This window comes from Arvicola amphibius, chromosome 18 (assembly GCF_903992535.2).
Source record: "Arvicola amphibius chromosome 18, mArvAmp1.2, whole genome shotgun sequence".
Classification (NCBI taxonomy): Eukaryota; Metazoa; Chordata; class Mammalia; order Rodentia; family Cricetidae; genus Arvicola; species Arvicola amphibius.
Genome location: NC_052064.1, coordinates 3,226,102 through 3,237,096, shown reverse-complemented (window position 1 = coordinate 3,237,096; position 10,995 = coordinate 3,226,102). Strand labels below are relative to the sequence as shown.

General features: G+C 38.5%; 1 protein-coding gene across 1 annotated transcript; it reads left to right on the top strand.

Annotated features, from left to right (window-relative positions):
- The first annotated feature begins 8,948 nt into the window (after positions 1 to 8,948).
- LOC119803950 (catechol O-methyltransferase-like) lies at positions 8,949 to 10,438 on the top strand. Its single transcript, XM_038315449.2, is given in 2 exon segments — positions 8,949 to 9,050; positions 9,052 to 10,438. Coding segments are annotated over 2 exon segments (783 nt in total). The 3' UTR covers positions 9,733 to 10,438.
- Positions 10,439 to 10,995: the final 557 nt, after the last annotated feature.

Here is a 10,995-nt window from a genome sequence, read left to right as displayed (position 1 = left end):
GAGGAAATCCTATCAAAATCTTAACCAATTTACTCGCTTTGTAGAATCTTACAAACCACCAACTCTGGGTTTTTCATTGGGGGGAGGACCCAAAAGCATGTGTGGGAAACAGACAGGTTACTCATTAAAGATAGAATGTGCTCATTTCTATATTATCTCATAGTATTTTATATAATGGCAAAACGGAAAATGTTGTAAGATAATGCGCTTGTACACTGTAAAGATTTGTCACTCGTATTGCTTTAATAAAATGCTGATTGGTCAGTAGTCAGGAAAGCTTTATTTATTAAAATATAAATGAGCCGGGCGGTGGTGGCACACGCCTTTAATCCCAGCACTCGGGAGGCAGAGGCAGGCGGATCTCTGTGAGTTCGAGGCCAGCCTGGTCTACAAGAGCTAGTTCCAGGACAGGCTTTAGAAACTACAGGGAAACCCTGTCTCGAAAAACCAAATATATATATATATATATATATATATATATATATATATATATATATAAATGAAATACCACTGAAATTTTGTAATCTAAAAATTAACAAGCATTTTCTAAAATATTAAAATGGGAAGCTCTACCTTTTTTTTAAAAAAATTTATAATCATATTTGACTTTCTACAACGGTATCCTGACAAAATTGAGACGATATGACTGAAAAGCACAATGACTCATGACAGAAAATGTAAAAATCAACTGGTTTGGGGAGATAAAGTATATGAATTACAAAATGTGGCAAGTTCTAAAACGAAGAACTTTAATTTTAGTCTTTAATTTTTACTGTTTTCTCTAAACTCCCAAAGAAAGTGGTATTACGGAGAACATAACACACAGCAGGGCACAAAATACAAAATATTAATACTGTAATTATCTCTGTTTATCACTTCTTTAGTCTTCTAAGTACATTTAGGCCACATTAAAGCCACATGTTACTTTGAGAGGGACTACTTGGCTAGCCATTAAAGTACACATTTTAGTTAAGGGCATTAGGTATCTTCTTAGAAATTCATTAGTAATTTTAAAAATTAATTTCATTTTTACAATGTATTGCTGTGAATTATTCTTGTATATTCTCTGCAAAGAAATAAAGAAAAAGTAAATAAATATGATTTTTCTGATATTTGTATAAAGATGTTGCATAAGAACTCGAGTCCCATGAACATTTTTAATGACTGTTTACCTAAGGGAACATCCTTCTTCATTACTTCCTTTCAATAATCGCTGTCTGATCATCTTTAATTAAACCTGCTTCATTCATTCTGGAGCCAGAATACTTGTCTAGCACTCCATTAACTTTGAAATGTGCCAACAAAAACAAAATGTTTGTACTCACATAGCAAATACTGTATCCAACTTATGGGATGAAGAACCTTTGAGATATATCTTTATCACAATTTGTAGGAGCCCATTTTCTCCTTCTACAATGGGGATACTTACCATAGAACTTGGGAGGGGAGAGGGAGGGAAGGAAGGAGAGAGAGAGAAAGAGAGAGAGAGAGGGTAAGGCACAGCAGTAAACACCCTTGCCTGTTGAGCAACCTGCCTTCCTGCCTTCTCTTCAAATTTAGAACTGTTTAGTACCTCTACATATTTAGGCTATTCTAATTTCTTTTTTCAACTTCACACTATTTTTGTGGCTTCAAAAATAACAAGCCTCTCCTAAGACCCTGAAGATAAAGTTGACTTTCCAGAGTTATATATTTAGCATATAAAATATATTTATTAGTTTTATTGTACTCTTTAAATGAGTAATGCTAATCAGAAAACATTAGATGTTAGAGAAAAAATTCTCCAAAACATGTTGTCTATAAAACAACAATTGTATTAAACTGAGAGATATACAGAACTATGGGGAAAGAACACTGACAAATAGTTACATGTTCTCATGTGGTAGCCAAAATAAAATTTGTTATTTTGAAAGGAGAACCTGCTTTTAAGTTAAGTTTATAATGTACTGTATAATTTATAAAGTCTCCCATAATGATTTTAGTACTTTATTTTGATCTTCATTGTATAGCAGCTGTGTCAATGAGCCACATCCTCTATTGGCTTTGGCTCCATTGTGAAGACAAAGAAGGTGCAAATCAAATAGTAAAGTTACCTGTTAAACATAGCATCTTCGACATGAGAATCTGTATAGATCATAGACCTGGATTCTGATATAAATAAGGGAGAAAGGCAAAGGTTTGAATTTCCTGAGCGTACTGTTCTATTTCTTGAATACATGTTGTAAAATCATACGTGAATTTGCAAATTTTGATAGGCTGTTAGCACAACTCGATTTCTTTGTTTTTTGGCAAAGAGTATAGGCCTTGTTTGATGAGGGATTTCATGGCCAACGGGGCTGTAAAATCAGATTATCTGTCAGCTCTGACCCACTAAACTTAATGAATCAGGAAAAGCAGCCTTCCTGGTAAACAAAACAGTATCTTGCTTAAATCATTTAAAGTATTTAATAATTTTATTATTTTAAGACCAGTCTAAAAGTAATACCCTTAGTAGCAATGTTCTAAAATACTTTTTTGCTGCACTGGGGAGTAAAGGTGCTGGCTTCCATGCTCTCTCATCCATAGTTGACGAGTGGAGCCTCAGGGATGAACTTGTGATAGAGTGGGGCCAGATGGCATAGTCAAGTGAGCACGCGTGCGCGTGCGTGCCTGCGTGCGTGCGTGCGTGTGTGTGTGTGTGTGTGTGTGTGTGTGTGTGTGTGTGTGTTTAATGGAAACATAGGTCTGTTGGACTTACCACCAAACCTGTCAATCTGAGTTCAATCCCCTTAACCCACATTGTGGGAGGAACCCATATTGCAAGGCAAGTTGTACTCTGATTTCTACACTTCCATTAGTTGACACATGCTAATCCACAAACACATGCTAGATAAATAAGCGTAATTTTAAAAAATGGAAGTGTATTCTGTTAAACGGGCTGACATCCCATCAAAAGCATAAGATCTCATAACTATTTTGACAAATCCTTAATTAGGTGTCTTTCAAATATTACAAATCCCTCCACCGGAAGTTTGCAACTGTATTGAAATGCAGTGTATTCTGAGCTCAGACAGAACCTTCCCACTAAGACTGATGTGGCCTAGCTACACACTACTAATTCTACAACTCCAGATAAGTGTTTCCATAAAGTTCATTGGTAAAGGCACAGAATCATATTCCACTGGAAGAGTTAGTGTTCATATCTATTCTACTACTAAATTGAAACCACTTAAATATGTGAAGCCTGAATTAGTTGATGAATCTATCAACGTACTTCTTGTTCTCAAATGAAGTAAAACTTTAGCACATTAATATTGTCCACATAAAGCAAATTCAGAGTATTTCTTGTTTATAATATGTGTATATGTGCACTCTGTGTGTGTGTGAGTGCATGAGTACATGCACTCGTGTGATGGTTGCATCAGCCACAGATGGACATCAGGTATTTTCGTCTATGCTCTCCACCTTATATTCTGAGGCAGGGTCTCTCGGGGCTCACGTGGTCACCCAGTGGCTAGAATAACTAGCTGGTGAGTGCTCCAAGGATTTAGCTGTGACCGTTCAATATAGCTGGGGCCAAAGAAAAACGTGACTGTACCTGTATTCTATATGTGTTCTGGGGATCGCAAATCAGTTCCTCATGCTTGCATGGCAGATACATTAACAACTGAGCATTTCCACAGCATCCACTATGTTTTGACTGACGTGGGTACATATATTAAGCCACTATTATTAACCCCTAGTTATTTCTAAGTTTAAAACCTTAAGCAACAGTTAATGAGTGAATTATGTGTCTTTTGCAATTAAATTAAAATTCTTCGCCCTAGAGTCATCTAAGAAATTTTTTGAGATTTATGTTAAGTGCTTTAATCACCTGAAATTCTTATTAAAGTACTTCCCAATTCATCTTCTTAAAATGAGGGCTTTGCCTTTTGAATAGAAACCTATGATTTTCACTTATGTGGGAAGCATAATGACCTTGACTTTGTTTTCCAAGGCACAGACACAGATACTGAATAAAGAAGAAAAAAAACAGTCTGAAGCAATTTATAAGGGCATATGAGAAGGTACATCTATTTCTACAGAACAATAGTATTCCCTCGAGTTTACTAAATCAGATTTTTCATGAAAATAATATATTTTATAGGCACCAAACCTGGATGTTTTTATCAAGGGGTTATTCCTTCATTTATTCTTCTAAGAAATCCACTTGTGTCTTAGTCCTTGACATTACTGAAAATCCGCCATCTCCTTTCATTTGTCAGATACTACAAGTCGATTTGGATTACTCTCTCTGCACTGTATCAGGCTCCTCTGTCCTTTTCCTCTGCAGAAAGCTAGAGTCAACTTGTTTCATGCACTTTAGTCCAAACAGTGAATATATTCACCATTGTTTTATTTTCCAAAGCAATTCTAAAAACTATCAATAACATCTAAAACATTTATACAGAAGTTGATAGGTAAAAAAAGCACCCAAGGACCATGCACCTCGGTCTTTGGTATGAATGCCAACCCCAGGTCATTGCTGATAAGAATCTAGACTTGTCCTGAAATGAGGTAAGGGCTTGTGTTCCCATGAGGAATGATTGGTACTTAGCCTTTGCCACTCCATGTTCCAGTATAAGCTGTGGTGTGCCCCCAATTCAACAGCCATTACATCCATGAAATTCAGATTTATCATGAGCCTAAGTGACGAAGAGACTACTTTTACAAATACTAGTCTAGCCTTGGGTAACACAGAGGGGTACAAAACAAAACAAAAAATCACAACAATATACCTCATGCCTTTATAAACTGTGGGAAAACAAAGTTTCTGTTCTAGGATTTAGTCCTTGTTGGGTTGGTTTTGACAGGCTATGTGTATGCTCATAGTATGATGCATTTTGTTGTACTCAGTGGCTATAACCATGAAATAGTAGATTAGGCTCACTCATCCATGCTTAATTGGTTGAAAACTGGGCAGTAACTTGCAATGCTGATCCATGGGCATTTGCAACTGTCTTTGAGGCATCTAAGGTAGACCTTGCTTGCGAGAATCTTTGTAGGTACTCTCCTGGTACGTTCTGGTGATGTTGTACATGGAGAAAGAAAGTTCAAATTGTCATATACAGTATTCACACAGTGACACGCCCAGGGTGGATTCCAGTCGACATGGACACCTAGCACTGTGACACTGCCTCAGAGGAAAGAAGCTAACTTCTCAGAATTTTTGGAAAATAGGCCCAAACCAACCAGTAATTCTACCATAATGTATTTCCCCTTCCATGAACATGATGAATTTTCTGATTTTCGTGAGCTTTGAGAAAACTTGTGTATACACATACCACTGTCGCATATCCAGAGCAAATTAAGAAGGAAATATTAAAACAATGAAACAAATGAATACATCTGATATTACAAATAGATACCAAAACAATGAAATACATCAAAAGAGTACTAAGAAGTTTATAGCCGTCAATACCTGCATTGGACAAGTAGAAAGATCCGAAATAAGTGGCATATTGCAACATCTCAGAAAATTAGATTACTACTAATAAACTAAACCTGACATTCATTCAGGAAAACCACTACAAAATTGGGGCAGAAATAAATAAAATGGGAACAACATATGCAATTTAAATAATCAATGAGAGGGAAAAATGGTTTTTTAAAGAACAAAAAATATTGTTTTTAATAAAAAAGTAAATTAAAAAATGTTTTAAATAAAATACCAGACTGTTAGTATGCCTAAATGAAAAAAAAAATAGAGAGAATGTCTAATGATGAAATCTTAAGTGGAAAGACAGACGATTGACACCTCAGAAGTACAAATCTATGTGAGAATCTTAGCGTCTGGCACATCTGACAAACTAAACATATGTCGCCGTTTTAGACACATATACTTTAGCAAGAGTGGATGCAAAGGAAGTACAGAACTTGGATGATGAAGGCATCACAGGTTTCCCAATGTCTTATGGGCAGAATAAACAGCAGGAGATCAGCAGTATTTCCAAGGTTTGCCACACTGGGAAGGCCTTAGAGGAATAGGGTACTCGGGAAATGATAGCATGGCACACAAAGCATCCTAACAGAGAAGAGGTTGCCCTCTGAGGAGCATTCGGCTGCTTGGCCAGTTCTCTCTTTTTCCCACAATACAAGCACAGCACAGCGTTAGAGACCATCTCAAGAAGGCCTGCTCTGAGCACACAACTTTGGGAGTAAAGTTCACCACACTGTTTTTTCTGAATTAAATCTCTCAGCAACAGTCACACAACTATCTACAGAGCTAAATTGAAGGACTAGTCTTCTAGCTACAAGTAAAAGACAAGTTGAAAACACCAAGAGGTTTATATCACAACATGCCAGACTAGGATACCAAAATGTAAAAGCCATTTCCCATTTAGGGCCATCTATTTAGTAAGCTAGCTTCTGAATAGGATGGAGCAAGACAGGTAGTTGCAAGTGAAGTTCAGAAGACCAGAGCAGTGTGAAGGGCTCACAAAGGACCTACAGCTGCCTCCACTTTAGAGAACCTGGTAGCAAGCCTATAGCTCTTCCACACACCACATCCCTAGAAGACATGCAGTACAACACTAGAGATATTAATTCTCCTGAAAGTGTTCAATAGCGCCTCAGTTGAGGGTGGGATCTTAGGATTCCCTTACCACTCTGCATGAGTTTTTAGTTGGCTTGATCTTGTGCTGGTTGGTGTTGTGTAGGTAACTAGAGTTGCTGCAACAACCTTATTATGTCCGGACGACTTCCCAATGTCCTTCTCCATCCTTAGGCACTTACATTGCCTTCCCACCTTCTACAATGACAATTCTACCTTGACACTTGGTGTTTAAGGGTTGATGTAGGTGTCTAATCTATAGTTGAGCAGTCACAGGTGCTTACTTTCAGTCCTGTGAAGAGTTATGAATCTATTAACACCTACCCACTGGAGAACAAAGCTTATCTGACCAAGGCTGAGTGCAGAAGAAATCTATAGATATATTTAATAAGCAGTTTAGCAAACAACATAAATACATCTACCTCTTGAGCCAAAACAAATAAAACTCAGGTAAGAAAAGAAAAATGTATCCAAATTATAAAGGAGCTAAAACTGTAACGGCCTTTAAACACATTCTTACAGATAAAAAAAAAAAACTCTCCAAAGTTTCCACCAATCTTTCAAAAGTGAGAAAACTTCTCTTGCTTTTATAAAGTAAGAACATCCCAGATGCATGCCCTCAAAGAAGGAAACAAAGTATAAACTCCATTCCCTTCGGTTGATTCCTCTAGGTATTCGTCAGTCGTGACAAAGATAGCTAATACAGAGGTGAAATGTCTCTACAATTAAAATTTTAAAGCAAAGATAAAAGAAATTGAAACGGACCTAAAATTGTAGAATATCATGTCTTGTTGATGGCTTGAGAGAAAAAATACTGCTAATATCTCAATATTACCCAGAGCACATTACACATTCAATAGACTCCCTTTGAAAGCAAACATGGTATTCTTCACTAGTGTCCAAAAGTTAGCTCTAAAATTTCTATAGAACCTCAATAGTCTCAAGTGGTCAAATCCATGTTAAATAAAATTCACAAAGTACATTAAGCTTCCGGACCTCACAATCTACTATAGTACTCCAAGTGCATGGTATTTTGGAGTCTGACCGAGGAGCCAAGGACAATGGCGATGGGCTTGGTCTCTACGACATGGACGGGCTCTGTGTGAGCCTTGTCAGTTTGGTTGCTCACCTTCCTGGACCTGGGGGGAGTTGGGAGGACCTTGGTCTCAACATAGTGTAGAGAACCCTGATGGCTGTTTGGCCTCAAGAGGGAGGGAGTGGGGGTGTGGGTGAAGGGGAGGGGAGGGAAGGGGGAGGAGGAGGGGAGGAGATGGCAATTTTTAATAAAAAATAAATAAACTGGAAAAAAAAAGAAAAAAAAAGACACACAGATCAAGAATACAGAACAGGCCTTATAAAAGCAAACCCTTACAGCTAACTGATTTTGACAATAGTGAAAATAATTATTGGAAAAGAACAGGGGAGTCTTGTGAACAAATGATGATCTTGGAAAAATTAAATGTCCACATAAAGAAAAACAAAATTCATAGCTGTATTATGGCTTGGAAATGAAATATTCCCCACAGGCTTATGTACTTGAATATATGGTCCTTAAATAGTGGCAAGGCTTGGGAAAGTTTTAATCTGAGGTGAATATACACACACTTAACTAATATCTAGAACTGTTTTATTCACTTGTAAAAGTGAGCTTAAAAACTCAATGCTATAGCTCAAAGCTATTGAGTTCCCAGTTACATGAGTATGCATTTTGGTTTATCATATTGTATTGTCATGTTCACTTTGATGACACAGTCTGAAGCAGAATTTCCGTTTATTTGTATTTCTGTATTTCCCTTTTTTGTTTCCTTGTGTTTTCTTTCACCTGCTGAATCCTCAGAATGCTCAAGAATATGTAAGATTTGTGGCTGCTGTGTTACCTGTCAAATGGCATACTCTATGAACTCCTCAAGCCAGCTATTGTGTTAGCATGGTGCCTGACTGATTGGTCTCTCCATGCTTCCTGCCAAACTGAGTTCCTAGATCCCTGCTACAGAGCACAAAGATGCTCATGTTCAGAATCTTTGCAAGGATGGAGGAAGTAATTTGATCTAACAATTTCACATTCTGAAATAAATATGAATGCAATGAAATTCTTTCCTCTCCAACCCTCTGTGGGTTCATCAGTCCAGATAATTCTTAAGGGCCAAGCAGCCAAAAGTCTACTACTCTTTCTAAATTTAATTGCAAAAAAAGCCTTACCTTCAGTGTCTGCTTTATAATTTCTAAACTAAAATAATTAGTCTTACTTTTTATGCACAGTCATCCTCTTTATATTTAATTTTCCTAAAATATACTATAAGCATTCTTCTGAGTTAATATTTGTACTTGAGAGTGTGAATTCAGGAGCGTGATTAGAAATCTGCGCGGCCTTGGCGAGATGCTGTTGGTTGCCATCTCATTGGCATTCCTGTTGGTGGCTCTGCTGTACCTGCGACACCTGGGCTGGGGCTTGATCGCTATCTTCTGGTTTGAGTACGTGCAAGCAGCCAGTCCTTAACCTGCTCATGGGCGACACAAAGGAGCAGCGCATCCTGCACTACGTGCAGCAGCATGCCAAGCCTGGAGACCCCCAGAGTGCACTGGAGGCCATTGACACCTACAGCTCACAGAAGGAGTGGGGCATGCATGTGGGTAAAGACAAAGGCCAAATCATGGATGCAGTGGTTCAGGAGTACAAGCCCTCGCAGGTGTTGGAGCTAGGAGCTTACTGTGGCTACTCAGCCATGCGGATAGCCCGCCTGCTGCCACCTGGAGGCAGGCTTCTCACCATGGAGATGAACCCTGACCATGCCGCCATCACCCAGCAAATGCTCAATTTTGCAGGCCTGCAGGACAAAGTCACTATCCTCCTTGGGGCCTCCCAGAACCTCATCCCGCAGCTGAAGACGAAGTATGATGTGGACACATTTGACATGGTCTTTCTTGACCACTGGAAAGAACGCTACCTGCCAGACACACATCTCCTGGAGGAACATGGCCTGTTGCACAAGGGGACGGTGCTTCTAGCTGACAATGTCATTGTCCCAGGAGCCCCCGACTTCCTGGAATATGTGAGGGGGAGCAACAAATTCGAATGCACACACTACAGCTCATACCTGGAGTATATGAAAGTCGTAGACGGCCTGGAGAAGGCAATCTACCAGGGTCCAAGCAGCCCATGAAGCATTGACCACTCAGCCTGCCCTGAGATCCCCTTCCAGCTTCCTTCTGCTAGATGACACTCACTCATGCTGACCCCTCTATGCTTCTGGAGCCTGTCCTCAACTGCTACCGAGGATATTCGAAAGGTATGAGCTTACTGTCTAAAACCACTACAAGAAATCTGGAAAGCACCTGTGGAGAAAAGGCTGTATGGAGGCTCATAGTGCCTGCCTAGCATGTAAGAGGCCTCGAGTTTAATCCTAAACACCAGAAAATACGGGATAAAAAACTCAAAGCAGGTGTAATCCTGCTGGTGTCACCTATGAGATTCTCATAGGGTTTCGGGGCCAGATGCATAGGCACTGCCATCACCAATTAGGCCAAGCAAGAAGTCAGGAAATTGGAAATATCCAGATGCTGTCTGGCTGTCACCAAATGGCAGCATGCCTATGACTACACTGTCACCAGCAACCCATACCACAGTTCATCTTAAGAGTGAGTCATAAACTTTCCAGGTGTACTGGTGCATGTCTTTAATCCCAGCACCCAGGAGGCAAGGCAGGCAGATCTCTGAGTTCAAGGCCAGCCTGGTCTACACAGCAGTGAGTTCTAAGACAGCCAAGGCAAAAGAAAAAAGAAAAAGAAAAAACAAGTTATAACCTGTTTTTAGTTATGCTGTGATCTTTTATCTTAAAAGAAATTAAAGCTCTAAATATTTGGAAAAAAATTTTTTTTTTAAAAAAAAAAAGAAATCTTCTGTTTCCACATTCAGAAATACTTTTCTGGAAAATGTTCTCATTTCCCATTTTTCTGTTATCACACACCAATTTCTTGAATATAGCCTCTGCATTTCATCTTTTAGATGTGTTTTGTCTGGTTTGGTTTTCTCTGTAGCTTTCATGCCTGTTCTAGAACTAGCTCTGTAGCCCAAACTGGCCTTCAACTGAGATCTGAATGTCTTTGACTCCCAAGTGCTTTAATCCTAAGGATTAAAGTTGTGTGCCACCACCACCTAGCCTATTATACTTCTGTAGGCTTGAGAAAACATGAAATATTTGTTATATGAGTTTGGCTTATGTTATTTTGTGTGATCATTTCCAATTTCAAATTATATTCATTTAACTAGAAAATTGCAATTTTCTCTGTTATTTATGTGTGAATGAAATATCATATATATATAAATATATATATGAGATTTCATTATATATATATATATATACATATATGTTGAGACACACTTAGACTCATTCTGTAGCTTAACTACTACAATAATGTCACAGTAG